The 22,329-nt window shown below is 40.3% G+C and overlaps 1 protein-coding gene across 1 annotated transcript in view; it reads right to left on the bottom strand.

Moving 5' to 3' along the window:
* Nucleotides 1–22,329, bottom strand: part of RGS22 (regulator of G protein signaling 22) — a 70,326-nt gene that overhangs the window by 7,002 nt on the left and 40,995 nt on the right. The window contains exons 16-24 of the mRNA XM_041123218.1: nucleotides 22,115–22,207; nucleotides 21,421–21,587; nucleotides 18,121–18,283; nucleotides 17,346–17,504; nucleotides 15,457–15,519; nucleotides 13,279–13,440; nucleotides 10,162–10,341; nucleotides 8,475–8,615; nucleotides 4,590–4,697 (exon numbers count right to left, since the gene is read on the bottom strand). Coding sequence (XP_040979152.1) covers nucleotides 4,590–4,697; nucleotides 8,475–8,615; nucleotides 10,162–10,341; nucleotides 13,279–13,440; nucleotides 15,457–15,519; nucleotides 17,346–17,504; nucleotides 18,121–18,283; nucleotides 21,421–21,587; nucleotides 22,115–22,207 — 1,236 coding nt within the window. The remainder of the gene's footprint in view (nucleotides 1–4,589; nucleotides 4,698–8,474; nucleotides 8,616–10,161; nucleotides 10,342–13,278; nucleotides 13,441–15,456; nucleotides 15,520–17,345; nucleotides 17,505–18,120; nucleotides 18,284–21,420; nucleotides 21,588–22,114; nucleotides 22,208–22,329) is intronic.

Genomic DNA, 22,329 nt, shown 5'->3' with positions numbered 1-22,329 from the left:
CCCACAGGAATATAAGGCTCTAGTAGACACTGGTGCACAATGCACCCTAATGCCATCAAGTTATAAAGGGGCAGAACCCATCTGTATCTCTGGTGTGACAGGGGGATCCCAAGAGCTAACCGTATTAGAAGCTGAAATGAGTCTAACTGGGAATGACTGGCATAAACACCCCATTGCAACTGGCCCAGAGGCCCCATGCATCCTTGGTATAGATTATCTCAGGAGGGGATATTTCAAGGACCCAAAAGGGTACCGTTGGGCTTTTGGTATAGCTGCATTGGAGACGGAGGAGATTGAACAGCTGTCTACCCTGCCTGGTCTCTCTCAAGACCCTTCGGTTGTGGGGTTGCTGAAGGTTGAAGAACAACAGGTGCCAATTGCTACCACGACGGTGCACCGGCGGCAATATCGCACCAACCGAGATTCCGTGATCCCCATCCATAAGCTGATTTGCCAATTGGAGAGTCAAGGAGTGATCAGCAAGACTCACTCACCCTTTAATAGTCCCATATGGCCCGTGCGGAAATCTAATGGGGAATGGAGACTAACAGTAGACTATCGTGGGCTGAATGAAGTCACGCCACCGCTGAGCGCTGCTGTGCCAGATATGTTAGAGCTTCAATATGAACTGGAATCAAAGGCAGCTAAGTGGTATGCCACAATTGACATTGCTAATGCATTTTTTTCCATCCCTTTGGCAGCGGAGTGCAGGCCACAGTTTGCCTTTACTTGGAGGGGTGTCCAGTACACCTGGAATCGACTGCCCCAGGGGTGGAAACACAGCCCCACTATTTGCCATGGACTGATCCAGGCTGCACTGGAAAAAGGTGAAGCTCCAGAGCACCTGCAATACATTGATGACATCATGGTATGGGGCAACACGGCAGAAGAAGTTTTTGAGAAAGGGAAGAAAATAATCCAAATCCTTTTGAAGGCTGGTTTTGCCATAAAAGAAAGTAAGGTCAAGGGACCTGCACAGGAGATCCAGTTCTTAGGAGTAAAATGGCAAGACGGGCGTCGTCAGATCCCTATGGATGTGATCAACAAAATAGCAGCTATGTCCCCACCAACTAATAAAAAGGAAACACAAGCTTTCTTAGGTGTTGTGGGCTTTTGGAGAATGCATATTCCAAATTACAGTCAAATTGTAAGTCCTCTCTACCAAGTTACCTGGAAAAAGAATGATTTTAAATGGGGGCCTGAGCAACGACAAGCTTTTGAACAAATTAAGCGGGAGATTGTTCATGCAGTAGCTCTTGGGCCAGTCCGGGCAGGACAAGATGTTATAAATGTGCTCTACACTGCAGCTGGGGAGAATGGCCCTACCTGGAGCCTCTGGCAGAAAGCACCTGGGGAGACCCGAGGTCGACCCCTGGGGTTTTGGAGTCGGGGACACAGAGGATCCGAGGCTCGCTATACTCCAACTGAAAAAGAGATATTGGCAGCATATGAAGGAGTTCGAGCCGCCTCAGAAGTGGTTGGTACTGAAACACAGCTCCTCTTAGCACCCCTACTGCCAGTGCTGGGCTGGATGTTCAAAGGGAAGGTCTCCTCTACACATCATGCAACTGATGCCACGTGGAGTAAGTGGGCCGCACTGATCACACAACGGGCTCGCATAGGAAACCCCAGTCGCCCAGGAATTGTGGAAGTGATCATGGACTGGCCAGAAGGCAAAAATTTTGGAATGTCGCCAGAGGAGGAGGTGACACGGGCTGAAGAGGCCCCGCTGTATAATAAACTGCCAGAAAATGAGAGGCAATATGCTCTGTTCACTGATGGGTCCTGTCGCATTGTGGGAAAACATCGGAGGTGGAAGGCTGCTGTATGGAGTCCTACACGACTAGTCGCAGAAACTGCTGAAGGAGAAGGTGAATCGAGTCAGTTTGCAGAGGTGAAAGCCATCCAGCTAGCGTTAGACATTGCTGAAAGAGAAAAGTGGCCAGTGCTCTATCTCTATACCGACTCATGGATGGTGGCAAATGCCCTATGGGGGTGGCTACAGCAATGGAAGAAGAGCAATTGGCAGCGCAGAGGTAAACTCATCTGGGCTGCCGCACTGTGGCAAGATATTGCTGTTCGGATAGAGAAGCTAGTGGTAAAAGTACGCCACGTAGATGCTCATGTACCCAAGAGTCGGGCCACTGAAGAACATCAAAACAACCAGCAGGCAGATCAGGCCGCCAAGATTGAAGTGTCTCAGGTGGACCTGGACTGGCAACGTAGGGGTGAGCTATTTATGGCTCAGTGGGCCCATGATACCTCGGGCCATCAGGGAAGAGATGCAACATATAGATGGGCTCGCGATCGAGGGGTGGACTTAACCATGGACACTATCGCACAGGTTATCCATGAATGTGAAACATGTGCTGCAATTAAGCAAGCCAAGCGACTGAAACCCCTGTCGTATGGAGGGCGATGGCTGAAATATAAACAGTGGGAGGCCTGGCAGATTGACTATATCACACTCCCACGAACCCGCCAAGGCAAGTGCCATGTGCTTACAATGGTGGAAGCAACCACTGGATGGCTGGAAACATATCCTGTGTCCCACGCCACTGCCCAGAACACTATCCTGGGCCTTGAAGAGAAAGTCTTATGGCAACACGGTACCCCAGAAAGAATCGAGTCAGACAACGGGACTCACTTCCGAAACAACCTCATAGACACCTGGGCCAAAGAACATGGCATTGAGTGGGTATATCACATCCCTTATCACGCACCAGCCTCCGGAAAAATCGAACGATACAATGGACTGCTGAAAACTACATTGAGAGCAATGGGGGGTGGAACTTTCAAACATTGGGATACACATTTAACAAAAGCCACCTGGTTAGTTAATACTAGAGGATCCACCAATCGGGCGGGCCCCGCCCAACCAAGACTTCCACATACTGTAGAAGGGGATAAAGTTCCTGTAGTGCACATGAGGAGTATGTTAGGAAAGACAGTCTGGGTTAGTCCTCCCTCACGCAGAGACAAACCCATCCAAGGGGTGGTTTTTGCTCAGGGACCTGGGTACACCTGGTGGGTGATGCAGAAGGATGGGGAAGTTCGATGTGTACCTCAGGGAGATTTGATTTTGGGAGAGAATAGCCAGTGAACTAGGCTGTATGATATTTAACTGCTAAATAACCTGCCAATGTATGTCATTGTATCTATAGTGTCTATATGCCATATCAAGGGTATTACTGTAAGAATTACCCAAATGACTGAAGAATGGACTTTGAAACTGAGCCAAGAACAACAGTGATAGAACTTGAACTGGCGCCCAGCAATTTCCTCAAGATCAACATCTTCGATCTGCAGACCAAGGGTGTGGGTTGCATCAAATGTACCAGCCAGAAGTTCCAGAGACAGCATACAACAACCCAACACCTCACACCATCTCTCTTATCCTGAAGAAGTGTTACAACAGATGGAGCCTCAAAGTCATGGACTAAATAAAATTGATGGACACATTGGAGGGATAACCCATTGACTAAGGGAATACTATTTGTATGTGTGTGTGTGTGGGGGGGGGGTGTCCATATACATATATATCTATATATAAGACAAGGAAAGTGGTAGTGGTTGATTGGAAAATGTAAGATCTGGGCATGATGTAAATGGTATAGAATAAGGGGTGGATAATGTCCTGGGTTCAGCTGGGATAGAGTTAATTTTTACAGGAACCTGGGAGGTGGGGGGGCATAGCCGGGGCAGCTGACCTGAACTAGCCAAGGAGCTATTCCATACCATGTGACATCATGCTGAGTATATACATGGGGAGTGGGCCGGGGGGAAGGCTCTCCTGCTCTCGACTTTCGGTGGGGGAAGTGGCGGAGCGTCGGGTCCCGGGTGGTGAGCAGTTGCACTGTGCATCACTCTTTTCTGTATACTCTTTCATTAGTACCGTCGTTGTTGTTGTAACTTTTTTTTGCGTTGTCCCAGTAAACTGCCCTTATCCCAACCCTCGAGGTTCCAGTTTTTTTTCTTGTCTCCCCCCTATCCCACCGGAGGGGGCGGGAGGAGTGAGCGAGCGGCTGCGTGGTCCTTTGTTACCGGCTGGGCTGAAACCACGACACCTTTTCACTACAGATTTGATGCATCATGAGGGTTGTTCTGGAAGAAGTACTAAAAAGCTTTTTTCTGTCAGATTTTCTGTCCAAATACCTAGATTTCCTAAATGAGTTCAGCTTCACTTTTTGACATATGAGCAGAACCGGAGTCAAGCCTAAACCAAATTCTTTCAGGATATGAATTTTACAAGTAATGAAAAGCTTCTTATTCCAGAATTGAACTTCCTTTTCTTCAATTTATCTTTAAATAAAGATTCTTTTTAAATCTACACACCTAGAGGGCTTAATATGTTGTTATATATTAATACTACTCAGAACCTAAATCTTAAAAAAATTAATAAAGAAAAAAAATCACCTGTAAGGTAGGTAAACTTATAACAGCAAAGTTAATTGTGGAAGAACGAACAATGATGAATCAAGTGACCATGTGATAGCAGTATTCAATACCAAACCCCACCTTCCCATTCTCCCAAGATCATTTTATCTCTCTTGAATGATGATATCTGTAGCAACATGTTTATTATTCACCTGCCACCCATATCCATTTGAAAATGATGCTGGTCCTCTTGCCACACCAATCTTGTCTACCAAAGCACTGCTTGACAGACTGATGACTTTTGTCCCCACTTCTTTACCCTGCCAATAAGAACTCATAATTAGATGTAAACAATAGTTACCAAGCTAAAGTGAAAAGCAAAGTCTGAGGAAGCAAAAATTGTCATTGGAAATGAGACACTGTCATATGCAGTAACGTTTTATAATGCCCAGTTTCATAATTCATCCTCTTGGGCAAAAAAAAAAATATCAGAAGATACTGCTTTTTTAAAGCATTGCTTTGTCCTAATCGATGTTTCTTCACCTCTACACTCCTGCTTCCATTCAGATTAAATGCTTCAAAATATAACTAATTGCAAGGGCAGACCTGCAACAGAACATATTTTAAGGACAGAGGGGCCATTGTGATCCTCTAATTTGGCCTCATGTATAAATGCAGAACATAGGATTTCTCATTATTAATTCCAGCTTGGTCCAGTAGCTGTAAATGAACTATGGTATACATGTTAGGAAAACAGGCAATCTCATTTAAAACACTTACAGTGAAGGACAAGGCATTGTAACCCTTGGCAAACCATTCTAGTGATTAACTATTTGTCATTTTCATGTTGTTTTAGTGTTGTATTAAGGCTGCACCTTTGCGCATTCTGTCTGATGATCCCCAAACTCTTTATGAACATTAATCAATGTTCATATTTAACCTCATATGATTAACCCCATAATATCCCCATGCGGCAAGTAATAAAACCCTCCCATGTTGCAAATGAGAAAGTGAGAAAAAAAGAGAGGTCAAATGGTTCCCAAAGTCACTCAGAAAGTCCCTGAAAGATCTGGAAAAGGATCAGAATATCCTACATCCTTGCTCCCAAGGTGGCTTTTCCTTTCTTATCACCCCACTGTCCTATGGACCCATCATCTCTAAGGGTGACTTTTGGATATAGAACTTCCCAGGCAGCATGGTGTTTTATCTTCTCTCCAGAAGAAGCCTTACTAACTTCTATGGTACACTCAATTGACAGAACAGGAATGCCAAAGCAAATACAGAAATAGTGTGTATACTAATATACTACAGTTTATGTTTGCTAGCTTTCTCAATGAGAATGGTGAATTAAATGAGGTCTTTAATAACGTCTTCTCATAATAAATTAGCCAATGTTATGGCAATGTCATATCACATGACATTACACCACTTACTAACAAATTAGCTTACTGCTAAGAAGCTTAAAGAGAGATGAGGGAAACGTGGAAAAGGAAAATTAATGCTTATGGATTTACCTTTCTCTGCTAAGGGCATGGAAAGAGTAAGTACAGATTTACAGTGTAAGTTAAAACTATTTTGTACACTTGAAAGCAAAAAATCCAAAATCTATTTTGGAGGTAAAATGCAATTGTGTATACAACAAATTACAAATACTGGCATCAAGGCAGTCTGCAAAAAGTGACTAATGATATTTTTTAAGGTATGTGTCATGTGCATCTGGCAGTTAACAAAGGAACAGATCCACACACGGGCCAAAGATGAGCCCATATAACTGTGCCCCACTAAGGGCAAATATGTGAAAATGGAGAAGCAAACCATACTCTCCCAAGGCCGTATCTTTTAAAACAACTATTTCAGCACAATACTGAAGCAATCACATTATGTTGAATGTTCAAGCTTACTTCACCCTGTACCTACCCATACTTGACTTCCAGACACTAAGCTTAAAAGAGGTCTTTGCATAGTACAGTGCTTGCATGGCATGCCTTACTGTCAGCCACTCCTCCCCTGCACTGGGCCCATTGCCAGGAAGCCTTTGATAGGATTTGCCCCATAAATAACAAGTAGGCACACACAAAAAATAAATATTGAGATAGTCAAATAATACCAAGTCATGCATCATTGTCCAGTAAAAACCTTCTTGTCTGCCATTTTTACCATTATCCTACATAAAAGTCCAACTCTGATCCAGTCAGTTCAGAAAGTGAGGTGAGCTCAGTTAGATTAGGCACCCCAGGGACAAGTTTATGAGAAGGGAGAAAGTAAAATTCCTCCCCCAGGACCATGATTGTTCCGTTTGACATAAACCCAAAATGGCAACTGAGTGGGGGGGCAGGGGGGGCCGCAGTTTGGGAATATATATATAAGAAAAATGAATCATTTCTAACCCTTGCCAGAGCTTTCTTCTCCTTCAGCATGAGCCTGATGGGGCAGAGAAGCATAGACATTATTTTAAATGCCAAGAAATCATCACCTTCTACAAGCTGCCAAGTGAACCTGCTATCGCTTATGTTGGATGAACCTTATCAGTATCCTTCAGGGATACTGAATCATTTGAATAGTTATGTTGTCACTGAGGGAACTGAAATCTTAGGCAAGAGAACAGAGAATGGCAAATTCTTTAAACCATAATAGAGGGAGGGAAAGGGTTTGAAAAACTTGTCTGTTCCACCTATTCTTTCAAGAGATTTTAAAAGGTAACTGGTTTACTGATAATTTTTTGTGAGAAGGATAGTCTGCAGACTGTTTACTGAACTGCATTCTCTGCCTGTCACTTTCTAAATTTCTTACCCTATTTCCCAGCTTAGAAGGGTAATTTACCTTTCCCATTTGTTCCCCATAAAAGCTAGGCTTTTGCCCTCCTGGCCAAGATTTGCTCTTTACTTCCTTGGTCTTAATCAGAAATCTTATAGACAGGGAACAAACAGATGGAAAAAATAAGTCTGTGAAAACGCAAAAGTGCATTACTTTGAAATATTGCATTCTTGCAGTATAAGTATTGCCAATGGCCTTGCCAGACATATCTGTATGGAGGCAACGTGCTTTGGAGAAAGGAACATGAGTTCTTGGATTTTAGACTTCACTGGACATTGGTGTGTGGCCTTGAGTAACACTTCACCAGTCCTCAGTTTTCATGTGTCTAAAAGAGGATAACAATGTGTACATGTTCTTACAGGCATATATGTCTTTATCTGTCCAGGTACTCATGTGGTTCTCATCACAAGTAACATCTCAACACATGTGTAAATGGTATTTAAAATATGTAAAGGTCTTTTAATGCTACTTATGATAGTTTGCAAGTCAAATAATTTCTCTGCCCTTAAAGGAATGTTCTCTCCTCAAAGCTGACCAAACAATTAGATTTTGTAAAAAATAAACTTTTGCAAAGCCTATAATCAATAGAAAAAAAATCCATTATATTTTAATAATAAAATTCCAAGAAAAACAATTTGACAAGCAAGCATTCTGCTGTAGAGGTCACAGTTCTATTAATGCACTGAAATTGCCTAGAAACTGTGAACAGTCTAACAATTTCACTGTCAAAGCTGAGAAATATTCAAGAAAAGACAAAGGCTATACAAAACAATTAGCACAGAAATATTTTTAAAAATAATGTGCAGACTTTTCAAATGCTCCTTCTGAAAAGTAGATATGAAATCTGGTTTGGTTTTGTTTTGTTTTGCTTTCAATAGTGACCCAGGACTATAAATTCTAAAATAAGACAGTACATACTGAAAGTGCAAACAGGTCTGCCGTTACCCATTGTACACATGGACCGTGCATAGTTTTTTTTTTAAATTTCAGTCCTCTTTTTCACTCTACTCTTGGCAGAAAGGATGACTAAAATACATTTTCCCCTCTGCTTAATGAAAGGAGTTTGACTCATCTGCTTCAAGTTAAACATATGTATATGCACTGGCAGGATCGGGAACTAATCACCCTAGGACCAGGTCGCATGTAAAGCTTGAATTCTAACAAAAAGGTTTCGGTAGCTTTGGATCAGGCTGAGAAAGGGATATTTGAATTCATGTATATTTGTTCATGAAGGAATTTTTATGCAGTTTGTGAGCTGTCACCTGAAACTTTGTAAGCCTTACCTCTGCTGTTTTGCCTTCCTTCTTTCGCATCTTTTTTCCCTTTTTTCTCTCCAAGGCAAATAGAATTTTGTCACTATCCAAATTGCTCCGAAACTTACAGAATTTTGGCCAAAATTTAAACAGAAGAGCAAAAATTGTCATCTGCGCAGAAAGAAAAGAAAGTCAATCTTGACCATATTAAGAAAACAGAGTTTACTGTAAAATAAAATGTAGTTTACCATGAGAATGAAATAACTATTTCTTTTTGAATACACAGCCTTGTTCCTCCCACGTACTGTGTCCTGACATTTCAGCCCAGTTTTGCTCGGCACATGCTTTTCATCAGTGTGTTTATTACTGGTGAGAAATCTTCCTAAAACACAGTTAAAAGGCACTTTCTTTTTTTATATTTCCCTAAACAATTGTTTGCATTAATGAAAACATCCATCATTTTTTACAAGTATTCCTGATAAAATATACACCAGTAGAATTGCTTTTGCACCACTGTTCTGCTCAAGTATTTCAAATATTCAGTTCATTAGGGAGAGGGGTTTTTTTCCCTCCTTAAGAGAAAGGAAATACTTTTTTGCCTCTGGAAAGGCTCTTAAACCACATTACAGATCTATGAGCAAATCTTGGATAATTTTTAAATGATATAATCTCTCACAGGGTCTTTTTTGAACTAGAATAAGAAAAACAATTTTAGAAAAGCAAACAGAGGGGCTCAGTGAATTCTGTTGCTGCACGTACTAAGGCTCACATTTTTCAATTTATTTAGATGTTTAATTCTCATTGAGAAACTCAGCTTCAAAGGAGCCGAGCATGCTCAGCACCTCACTGCTTCTGGCTCAACAGACTTGAAAGTGACAGGTGAGTCACTGTCATGTTCCAGTCACAGCTTTTTGGCCAAGTCCTTCCCTTGGTTTTGTGCCACATTTCTGGAGCACGCTGGGTTTTACACAGGCTGAAATGAGAATTCTTATTTCTCTTAGGGCCTATATGAACCCTTTTCTCTGACAAACCATTCATCTTTTGTGATCCAAACACTTTATGGACTCACAGTTGATGTTTAAAGGTGTTGGTGGCAATTTTATAGGAAAAGAAGAACTAGCTTTCTTGGGTTTAGAAGATAAGACAGAGAAGACAGTAACAAGGAATAAGAAAATAGTGACTCTCTAGTAAAGGTTCACAAATTGCTGTTCAGTCTGATTAGTACAAAGATCAGAGAGAAAATTGTCCAGAGCCATTTAATACAGACTTTCTGTAATAAAGAAGGGAAGGACATTCAATAAGTGAAGCTGGGTTTGTGCTTTACCTGTCTACATTTTTTTTCATGAACGACAAAAACTACAAACTTTCTAAGTACAAATTACTTCTCTGACCATTAACCAAGTGATAAAGAACAAGCAGTTAAAAACATAGACAGAATTAATTTCTACTGCCAGATTCCTAGCACAGATCTGGATAACACCTTTCCAGGATCAGCTAGCTGTCAGAGATTGTCCAGTTTACTGAGCAGTAAATATCTGAAGCCTCTCTCTCATCTCCACCATACAATCTTCATTGAAATGCATGACAATGGTGTTCTTCTTCATGCCCACGCTTACGTATGGAGTCCAAATTGTCACATAAGCAAAGAAGACTGTCCTTAAAATCAAGCACACAGACTCTAGCCAAATCTGTTACAGAGATTCTCTCAGATTCTTACCTGTGCTTCTCTAAAAATGTAAGGTCCTAGTTCTTTCCTGTGCTCCAGAATCTTCTTTGCTTGTGCAGTTGGGATGTCAATCTGCAAAGCTGGGGGTACAGCAGAATTAATAAAGCAGTCAATAATAGCTGTGATCTTTTTCTGAACGGTGGCATCATCACAATGAGAATGGCACAAGTCCTGAAAGACGAAAAATAGCATTTTCAGTCAGCGGAGAGAGAGAGAGAGAAGACCCTTTACAGGGGCCAGTGATCAATGAGTAATAGTCATACAAAAATAATTATACAATAGATTTCTTCAGCATGTAGGACAAAATTTTTATAGCAAATATGCACGGTCAAAGACATAGTTAAGACATGAATGGGACTTCTGGTTTGCAAATGCAGATATATAGCAATCATTGCTTTTAGGTGATAATCTCTGCCTGCATGTTCTGATCCTGCATTCAGTCCAAGTACTTTACTTGGCAAATAGGAGGCATTTCTGAAAAGAGAAACACACCTACAAGTGTGAAATGCACTGATTTTCACAATGAACCTGCTATGACTAGCATAGCCATGGTAACTAAAAGACAAAGAAATGCTCTAAATACTCCAAGAAAAGAGGGGAATTATTTAGAGGGTACAAGATATAACCAGGAAAGTTGGCACAAGAGGGGAAAATTTCAGCTACCAGTACAATCTTCCATTCATCGAAATCTTCTAGTTTCCCCATTCATTAAGATTTTCTAGTTTCCCAAAACCTCAGTGTTTGAAATAACTCTGTGCAGAACAGTATACAAAACAAACCTGAACTTACAAGGGTGAGATCTCAAAGAAACACTGGGGGTTTTCTACTTTTTTTAATGTGATCCTATTGTTCTTGTAAAACCTGTTATTACTGTGTTTTCACACTCTGACGATGCTACCATTGGACTTTGACAGGAAGGAAAAATAATTCCAAGAACTTCCTTCAAATGCTTTGAAACACAAACTTTTCATCTATCCATAAATATAAAGAAATTTCTATAACACTAGGAGATTGTCACATATATCTGCTAAAGAGACAATAAGCACTGTAGAGAATTTTCAGGAAGAGCACTCTCTAAATGAAGAATGTGCATTTAGTTTTGGTATAGGAGGCTGGATATTTACTTTTCAAAGAAATTAATAACAGGGCTTTTAACCAGAAATGTGGTATGTGAAAGAGCTGGTTTGTTTTATTACGAATACTTTTTAGTTTTATGAAGGAAAAAAAGAATGATAACAGCCACAATGAAGAAAGTAAGGCAATACAAAAACATATTCAATATACCCTAAGAATATATTATGGCTTCCTTTGCTCATCTAGCATAGAAGAAAAGGCAGAGAGCTGTAGTAAGAGGCAAGACAAACAAGCCATATGATATGAAGAAGGATGAGACCTGAAGATAGAGGAACAGATGGAAATGATCTACAGAGTTCTATTTCTTAATATTTGTTAAAAAAAAATTGTTTTTGTTTTTTGATTGTCCCAAGATGTGCCGCCAGCCTGATGCGTTACAAGGAGCAATGCAGTCATTGACTCCTAAAGGGAGTTCTGTCTCAACTGATGGCATGATAGGGCTCAGACAATACAAGTATGCACTGTGCAAAGTGCTGCCCACGTCTTTGGCAATATTCCTCCAGTTCAGCCTGACCCATAACACTCCTACTACTCCAGCCCTTTGCTTCTATAAAGAGCATCAACTGCCAACCATGACAATTCGCATGCATGTATAAATGTGGTCGGATTGTACTTTTTCTTGATAAGAAGACAAATAAAATTAACATAAATGAAGGAGAGAGGGTGGGACATAAAACAATGAAGGCTTTCTTCAGAGAGCAGATCCACAAAGAAAATAGTCTAAACTACACTCCACGTTAATTTGCAGAAAGTTTCCATGTCCTCCGCAATGTAACAATGAAGAGTCACAAATCTGAAAAAACATCAAATATTTTGAGAATTATTTATGTCATGGAACTTCAGGTGCCTTCACGTCAAGTTTCTAGTCTAAGCTAGTCACTCTGTAACCAAGAGAGAGACAGCAGCAGCCCCAGAAAGCATTTCAGATGATGATTCCTTGCTTTGGGATCAGAGACTCTGTGAGGGGGGGAGATTGCCCCCTGGAAACAGAGGAGCTTCGGCTTCTAAAGCAGACCCCAAATTCAAATGTGTAAAATTAAACAGTGGAAACACACCCACATGCCTACAGCAGGATCTCCAAGTGCTGCTGCAGCATCAACTGTGTTTACCTCCTAATTTCTGAGCATGTTAGCTAACCTCATGCCTGCCTGCTTGCCACGTGTGCACAGGCTATGTTCAGGAGCCCAGCAGAGGCTCTGCACTCCGGTAGCACTTTGCGTCAGCAGTATCCCAGAGGCAAAAGGAATGAGGAACAAGTGGAAGATCCGTGGTGCCCCTGCATTCAGTCCAGGGTGCTACTAGGAGGCTGCAGTGTGATATAAAGGCTCACACCAGAGTTTCCCCATTGTGTTTCACCCTGCAACAGCAATTTCACAAAGGGGTATGTATTCGGGAGAGAGGCAATCCCTCCTGACCTTCCCCATCACATTTCACCTTGGCCACATCCTCAGCTGTAGTCAAATGTGACTGTACAGAGTGCAAGGGAGCTGGGGTCTGCATTGTACATATGAGCTTTTTGGGTAGGTACTATCTTTACATCTGATTGAATTTTAAAGTTTTCTCTGATTTTTGAGGGATTACCAAATTCAGCAATAATCCCATTTTTTAACAGTATGTAACTATAAAGACAGAATGAACATTTTAATGCTTGCATATTTTCTACTGCTCAACAGATGTATACCAAAACCTGGACATTAGCCAGTTAGTAGTGTCCCTTTAAAGACTCAGAAGAATGTTACAGTTTGAAGAAGCATAAAGAAATACAGGGATAATAAATTCAAGTCATTAAAAATAGCTACCCTGAAGAAGTGAGGATTTTCATCGAAGAAAAAACAGCTTAACAGTGAAAGAGGTTTTATTATGAACAAGAAAATGCCTAGAGATATTCTTGTTAAAATTCTCCTAATATGCAGTAATGGATGCATTTGCTTACAAATTGAATGATATTCCCCTTGCTCCCTTTTACCACCATACCTTATATTTCTGTACCTCCTGCCAAAAGAGCACTCCGTTCTCCAGTAGGTCTCCTTTCAGTGACACAAAGCATTGAAACTGATTTGCTGTCACTGGATTCAACAGCGCTTTGCGGAAAGCAATTATTTCACTAGATGAAGAAACCCACTTATTGTCCACATGCTGTCAAAAGAAGAAATAAATGCACCAAATAAACTTTGTTTCAAAAAGCAATAACAAAGGCATTAGTTAGAATAAACTGTCTGATTCTTATCTTTGCACTGACCCTAACTTTCAGTAGTTTATGAGTTTATGACATGGATACAATAGAATGTGGCAAGGTTTCATTTCTTTCTTTCCTTCTTTTTCCTTTTTTTTCCACTTTGGTTTGGGCAACATTTTTTGGAAGACGTGACAGGAGAGGAAATGACTGACAATGATTTAGACCATATGACTACATACTATAAAGTATGGAAACAGCTATTGTTATTGATTATGGCAACAGGCTACTTTTCTAGAGAACAGTTTGAGTTTTGTGCAAACAAACAACAAAGAAAAAGGAACAGACAAACCACATAGCTTAAAGTTGTAAAATGCTTCTGACAGGGATCTCGCCAACAAAATGAGCTTTGAAATGTGTTGCCATGATCACCAACAGAAGCTGGAGAGTTTGCTCTCTGTAGAATAAAGCTACCAATAGTAAAATAGAATTTAAAGTCATCGGAGACATTTTGGAAATCCTCATGCTGCAAAGCACGGAGTGGTAGGCAGCCAGGAAAGGGTGGAGAAAGAAAGATGGCTTATGCAGGGACAGTTTGTTTGAAATGAAGTTCAGGCTGGCCTGCCTTCCTGAACAAACAGTTCTTGTGCTGTCACTGAGGAGCAAGTCAAACAACCCCCTTTTGTTATCAGATGGATGAATGAAAACTATCTTCTAACAGTGGTATAAAACTCTTGAAGTCCTGAAGGGATGGAGTGCTGTTCAATGGTCAGCATGGGACAGAAACATTTTTAGTTGTTGCAGACAGTCCTGGAAATCCAACCTGATTCTAAGCTGAAGGTCTTTCTGCAGCTTCTCTTAAAAACAGGGGTTACGCTTAGTGTCCTGCCACAGAACCTGCCAGGGATGAGAGCCTACCCTTGCGAGAGGGTGGGTGGTAACTGTCCAAAGGGTCCTTTGGTTGAAATAAAGTCAGCTCAACTTAAGACATTAAGATGGGATCTTCTCAGCCCTCCTCCAATTCTCCAAACATGTTCTATCCCCTGTGACCAGGATTTAGGCATCTTTTGGGAAAAATTATTTCTGGGGCATATTCACGAAGGGAAGAACAAAACGTTGCTCCCATCCCTATACTAATATACGAACGCTGCTTATTTTATGGGTCAACAACCTTGAAGCAGAACATGGAAAATAACCATCTTCCTGACAAACAGACAAAGGGAAAACTCAGTTAACAGAACCCACATGCACTTTGGATCCCTTTCGAGCTAATGGTTTGCATGGGTAATTGCTGACCGGGTCTCCAGTTTGATTTCAACAGACAATAAAAGTTCAACTGAATAAATGTACACAACTTGTATGTTGGCAATCACAAAGAGTTCACTGCTCTTCAAGAGGAAAAAACTGGCAAACATCTGATGAAATGTATTATTACAAAGGTTTAAGATGTTTAAAATTGATATTATCTCAGTGCTGTAAGATTAAAATACAATTCTAAATGAAACAGATACTGTGAGATATGATTAAACCTGCCCACTCCACTGCATACTTCACATTCCCTTTTGTGTCTGCACGTAATCCACTCGCAATAATAAATAAACTACCAGATGCTGGAATGAACAGCTTGTCCCAATAAGTCCACTGCATGCAAAGTACAGATAAATGTGAATTAAAGGTACAATACCAGTTTGAGGAGGGTTAAGAGTGCTCCAAAGGCCAGGGCAAGAGACGTGTTTTTTTCAAGTATGACCTCTCCAGCCAGGAAGTGAGAGAAATTTACCGTGAACATCCAGCAGGGAACTAAATTCACCAGTAATGTGAGTAATCAGTCCACTGTAGCCAATACAATCATGCCTGCTTTTGACAGCATTACACTGGGGCTTCACACTGTCAGCAGAGAAATTGTGAAGGATATGCAAGGTCCAAACAAAAAACATGGTGAAACTCCAGACACAAGAGACACAGTAAACTTCACTTGCCTTCCACATTCTAGTTGTCTTCTCCTGTTTTTGACGTGAAAGATCTTCAGTTATGTCCCTTATCTACGGTTGAACAAAAGATTATAATTGTATTTTTTAACTCTTCTTGTTTCATGTTCAGCCCTCTAATGATTGAGACCACAGTGGTAGAGTAGTTGATATGTCTTCATATGGATCTTTATATCTCAAACTTGTTGTGGACCCACACTGAATGCCATCCCTTGTTCAGCTCTAAATGAGCACATGCTCATTAAGACTGGGGAGTTAGAGAAGACAAGAGGCAATAGCAGTCAAACTGCACTCTTCTGCTGGTTTACCTTACCCATCATGTTCTTAGGGACCACTTATTAGGAACAAATTTGGGGCTGCTTTTTTTTTTTTTTTTTTTGTATGAAATGTTTTTAGTTCCTTTGGACAGCTGTATATAGAAATACAGACTTGATCCTGCAGCTTCTTTGTAGCAAAAATACACCTCAAATCAAGGGCAGACTTTCTGAATAAGGACTACATAGCATGTCCACAATGCTTGGTCACTGTGAACTATGAAGCTGAGTGGAGAATGTCATCTGGTTTCATTTCTCCTAAAATATTTTCTTCAAAGGAACTTTTCATGCTCTGAATTTGCAATAAGAAAGAGAAAAGAGTAGTCAGGCATAAATGGAGTTAGGAAAAGACTCATTAGAGATACGTATTGCCTGTAATCTGTTTATTAGAGTTGAATACAGCATTTTCCAAACTGCATGGGCTACTCTCCGTGCCAGCACAGTGCAGCAGGTGCAAGAAGAGACATGAGCTAGCTTCCACACCTGGAAGCATCTTAGCCTTATCTCATGGTCTTGTGCCAGGGCTTGTAAAGGAGGCAGAGTTCAGCTAAAAAGGGCAGAGGGTTAGAAAATTTTGCCTTAATTAACATAATCATTATTAAAATTACAATTTGTCTTACCAGAACCTATACTTTTCTGATTGCTTACTGCTCTGAATCAATGGAAAGGATCCAGTTCATATGCACTTCTGACAACACTTCTGACAACCTTCTTGATGTTAAAAAGATGATAGAAAACAAGTTTTATGAATCAATGCGGCATGCATATGTGTCTGCTTGGTGGAACTGTCAAATTTCTTTCTGCTATGACATTGCATTTCAGAGCTGTTGTGGAAGTGCAAAAAACAAAGTCTTTTTGGATCTGTCACCAGCAGGATGATCTCCCTACACAGATCCCAGCCACAGAGGCACTCTCATAAAAGGCAGATGTTAGCTCTGCCCATTCCCCAGTCTTTCTAATGAGCCAGGAGGAGTGAAAGGCTCCTCATTCCCAGTTTTCTGGCAACTTTCTGGAGTAACCAATTGGAACAAGGCTTGTAGTAGTTAACCTCCCCACTCAGCAGAATTTCACAAGTCCTGGAGTCATTTCTACAGGCACTGCAGCTCCAGATGGGAGAATATGGAGAGCATAAGAGAGAGAGAGAGAATACAGCATGGGAAGCCCGCTCATTTGCTTGTGTTCCTGTCCCCTTGGGCAAATCCTTCACACAAAGCAGCATTTCTTCTGTGTGCAAGTGTATGGCTAGGGCAAAATGGCATATGGAGAGTGCAGCACTACAGCAAAGATTGTAGGAGCCTGGCAGCCTGGCTGGCAGCAGAGCTAACACCAGCTCCTTCAGATTTAGGATCTGACAATAATACTGTCAGCTAGACTAAGCCTTCAGAGGACCTGCCTTCACAATTATGAAGCTAAATGCTTTAACATGTACATGCTAGAGTGTCTCATTCAATGTAAACTGAATGCGAGTTGTGGGCTGCTTTTCCTCTGAACCATTTTATCCCAATGGTAAATTATGAGCCAAACAAAAAACAATGCCTGGATATGTTGCTGTTGTTAAAAAATTACCTCTGCTTGTCCCTCCGACCCACGGTGTTCATCTGCCAGGAACAATGGCAGCCATTGTTTTTCTAATCTCTTCTGGACGCATTGCTGAATTTCTAGCAGAACTGCTGCCGAAAGTCTATCATGAAGGATTTGTCCCCATCCTCCACCTGAATGCATTAGCTAAGCAATCCAAATACAATAACACATGACATAAACTTTTGTGTATACCAAAAGTCCTTTATCTCTCTACATCCTTGATTTAGCAAAGCATGAGCTTAACTGTAAGCAAAGCATTTAATGCATGCTTACCCAAGGCTCACATGTACTTTTCATAAAAGGGAACAGATTACATTTGTCCCTACCTATAATAGAATACAGACTTTAGCAAATAATACCCCAGCTTGACCAAGTAAATTTCCTAAGTATCAAAATATATCGGAGTATCACAGCTCAGACTTGCTGTCTGTGGCTTTACTGACATACTAAAATAGAAAGCTGGAACAAGTCATTCTGCCTGAAAGACATTTTTACACTTTTTCTGAGCTGTCTTGTGCATGCTCTGGCTGCAGCCTCAGATCAGGGTTTAAGAGATCTGTTCTATAAGGACAGGGAAGGAAGAGCCTGAACAGGAAGGAGGGAACCCCCGCAACCAGAACAGAACCAGATTTCTAGCCAAAAATGTAGGTAAGATTTGAGGAAACAGCTTGGGAAATAAATGGAGTAAAGCTGCTTATGGACTTTTATCTCAGTCACATTCAATGTGATTGTTCTTCATGAACAGTTTTGTAACTGGTACCTGTTCTTGTTGTTCTCTGGTAGCTGGGCTGTTGGGTCCAAAGAAGTATTTTTTGTTTAAGTATTTGTTTTTAATGTCCTTAGATTTTTCCTCCCTTTTTTCTTTATCCTTGTGGAGCATCTTTCTGAACTGTTCAATATCTAGCCAGCACATGAGATCCATGCTACAAACAAATTTAAACAGAATGTTATTTCAATATTGACTTAATTTCATCAACATTCTAGGGAGTTATTAGTTTAACCACAAGCCACCAAAGTGTTCAAGTCCTAAATACCAGGTCAGATTGGACTGAAATTTTATGTCATTTTTTTTCTTTGCTAGTACCATTTGGTGAGACCATGCCACTTGCTGAACAGACAGATCAAACACACACCTTAGGGATCTCTTTTAGGGTGCCTTCTGGGGTACCCTGAAAGGAGTAACCTCCTCAATGTGCCACTGCTAAATCCACCAGGGACTGTGAACTTGAGCCATAGTGCAGAGCTCACAGAGAGAATGAAAAATAAAACAGATAAGAATTTGAAGCAGTACTGCAGGCTGTGAGCCACTGAGAGATGAGTCGACAACCCCTGTTCTGCCTCCTCGTCATACCGCCTGAGAAGGAGCAAGGATGACCGTTGGGAATGTCAGCCCCAGAAATCACCCCATGTGAAGTACTAGAGCTTAAGTCAGTCTACAGTCAAGCAGGCAAAAACAATTTATGGTAAATTTTGTTTCTAGGGCTTTTTGTGGGCCGCCTTTTCATAAGTTACTGATAGTAACTTATATCATAGTATTCATAGTAAGTGATGAATAATCTCCATATGCAATTCTTGATTTATATATTGTTCATAATCATTTGAGTGTATACTATCAATTGAAGTTTGTTTTAATGGAACATATATTGGTTTTGTTCTTTAAACCAGAGGACAGAATATGTGACATACCTACAATTTCAGTTTAATTTATATGACTTTTTTCTGATAGTATTTTATTAGTTTTGTGAGCATTTGATGAGGACATTCACTGTATTTGCAGCAGGAAATATGAAACATTAAATTCAGACAAATCTGTTTCACTTTTCCATTTGGTTAATAACTGGCCTTTTCAAAGCATTAATCTATGAGTAAAACTTTCAAAAGCATCCGACTGATTTAAGAACAGATGTCTCCCTTTCAAAAGTCTTTTGAGACCCTTACAGACCTAAGTTCTATTGAGACTGAAATTCGCTCATTTGCTAGTTCATCACAACGTGAGAAAGTTCACCCAAATGCAAGTGATCCAAGTTACTGTGGTTTATGGAGTTACTCCTTGGCATCTACCTATGACAACTGGTCAAATATGTCCATCTTATATAAAAAGCAAAGTATATAATCTTAAAGTGTGTTAGGTTAAACCATTTACAGTGGTGGCTTATCATAGCATACTGTACTTTTTCCTTTCAATGGATCAGGAGCATGTGCATAGTCAGTTAATCTGGCAAGACTAACAAGTGGTAACCCACTAACCCAAAGTAACACAAATTGTCCTGCAATTGTATGAAGATAACCTGTATTTATAACAAAATATTAATTAATGGAACTTTGTTTAGTTTCTTACCAGAATTTGTGCCCAGGTACTCAGCAGCCTGTCCTTCCTGAAATTTGGATCACTTACAATTGGGCAATAACAGAACTGTAAATTTTGATGAAGAGGCAAATGACACATTTGTTGCTTCTTGCTGAAATTTTCCAGACTGCATTAGTTCTAGGATCCCTTCAGCTTATAGTACCATTAAGCATTTTTACTGTAGCATGCCAGCTGGACTTCAGAGTTACTAGGTCTGGACCTACTCTAAAACACTGTTTTGTGAGACTTTTTCAAATGTTTTTCTTCATTATGAATTTTTACAAAATAAAATTTCTCCATAAATTAAACATTTCTCTGCCTGGCTCTGTCACTTAAGATGAGACATGTCTGTGATTAACAGAGAGGTAGGTAGTCCCAGAGGCAATTCAGCATACCTGTCCAGGATCCCATCCTAGCCAGTGACCTGTTCTCTGGCAATTCCTACTATTTCCCCAGTTAGAGAAGAAGTCTAGACCAGGGGTCTCCACAGTGGGGTGTGTGCACCCCAGGGAGGTATGCGAGATGATTCATTGAGGGGCAGAAAGAAAATATTAGAACTTCAGTAGCACACGTATATAATTCATTAAAAAATAAATATACGTATATTGACGGTGCGTGCTCAAAAATTTTTTACTGATGGGGTGCACAATCAAAAAGTTTGGAGACCATTGATATCTAGACAACTAACTCAGAAGTCACTTGACCATAGGCACCCACAGCATAAGAATCTCCATCTGAACTCATTACCTACAGTCTTTTTGTAGTCAGTGAGCAGAAATAGCCATCTTTAGGAATGATCCATCCAAACTAGTTTTAGATGTTACCTTCAGAATCAGAAGAATTGTGTCCAGAAGTGTGTATTTCTCTCTCTGACTACAAAGGGAACCTATGATGAGAAGCAGAAGTGATGACATTGAGCCTTGGCTAGGGGAATCCTGTGCTAGATGTCCATCTGTGGACACTTTTGAAAAAGCTGACCAATATCCAATCTAAAACAATAGCAGTGCTTGACTAGAAGCAGTAGGCAATATGCAAAGCATCAGCTCATGGGAACCCAGGTTAAAGGAAGGAAGTAACAATTTGCTAGCAGTTACTTAAAAAGTATATTTGCTTTTCCCTAAAACAGGATAGAGATTAGTGTGGGGCTTGGGGAAAAAAAAAAAAAAAGGTGGCAAACTCACATTGACTTCTGCTAGAACTTCTGTTTAGACCTTCGTTTTTAAACAAATGGGCTCACTTTTTCAAAAACCCTGCATAAACTGTATCTGCTACAAGCTGGTACTTTATTCTGTTCAGAGCAGTGCAAAGACAAAACTGCGGTTGCTCTCACGCTGTGAGAATAGTGTGGCTGTCTTCTATTTGCACATTTTTATAACACTCAGCTTTCATTTTTAAAATGTACTAAATTGAATCTGTACTAAAAAAGATAAATTTTTACTCATTGTAGACTAATTGCTCTGCTCAGGCATTTGCCACTAATCAAAGCAGAAACTGAAAGCAGAACTGTAATACAAACATGTTGAGACAGGATAATTTTTACCCCAAAAATGTTAAGACAATTCAGTTGTCTGAAAAATGTGCATGTGTATTTCATAAATATACAAACACATTTTAAAAAAATACTAAAAAATGGGAACATCTAGATAGCCAAGATCCCCAACAAAGATTTCTTCTGAACTTAGAAATGGGTGAAATAATAATGAAGAAACGTACCCAGCAGAATGCTCATTAAGAAAATCCCAGAACTGTTCTAACTTCTCTTTGTCATGCATCAGGTCGGATAGATTAGTACCTGCCAATTCTTTGGGAACTTGACACAAGTGCTGGTCTTCTTTGAGAGCATCAAGGCAGGATGGCAGACCAGAGTCAGCAACAGTACTCTGAGGAAGAAATTATTTCACTTGCATAACTGCTTTTTTCATCTCTATATTTTGCTCAGTCTAATAATCCTTGCGTTAGATAACTTCTGTCTCTGTAAAACAGCTTTGAGATTGCTGAGAAAATAGAGTTAAGGCTCCAGCTCTTAATCAGCTTTAGTTTTATGTTTGTTTTAAACATACCAGTGTGTGCAGGTTCCATAATCAAATAAACCAATATATACCTGTAATTTACTTGAAATTGAGGTATTTACTCAAGATTAAGGTCCCAAAATACATTCCACAGACTTTAGTGGAAACTGTCTCATTGACTGCAATCATACAGTGGTCTGATGTTGATGTAACTGACAGAAAACCTGTATTTGTAATTAACACAATGGCTGTCAATCATTTCCCAAAATGTATGGTAGAGATCGTACTACTTGCTTCTCCAAACTGGCATGTAGTCAGTGTTACATTGCTGATACTCAAAGTGTTAACCCTCTCTGATAGAAAAAGAGTTTGTTTTTGTTAGTAGGTACTTGTCTTACCTCATCCTTCTTGGAACCACTCTCTTGATGCAAAGCCTGGAGCTTTCTAAAGTACATGGAGTCCAGCTGTCGAGTTTCTTCCACCAACTCCACCTAATAAAAATAATATCTTATGTCATCCCTACAGTCCACATTATAGAAAGATGGAGAACTGGACGGGCACCTTGCCAGTGACAGTGGATAGAAAAGAATACGTTTGCCAGTAATGAGACTGA

Source organism: Aquila chrysaetos, chromosome 4, assembly GCF_900496995.4.
Source record: "Aquila chrysaetos chrysaetos chromosome 4, bAquChr1.4, whole genome shotgun sequence".
Taxonomy (NCBI): Eukaryota; Metazoa; Chordata; class Aves; order Accipitriformes; family Accipitridae; genus Aquila; species Aquila chrysaetos.
This window is presented reverse-complemented; position numbering and strand designations above follow the sequence as displayed.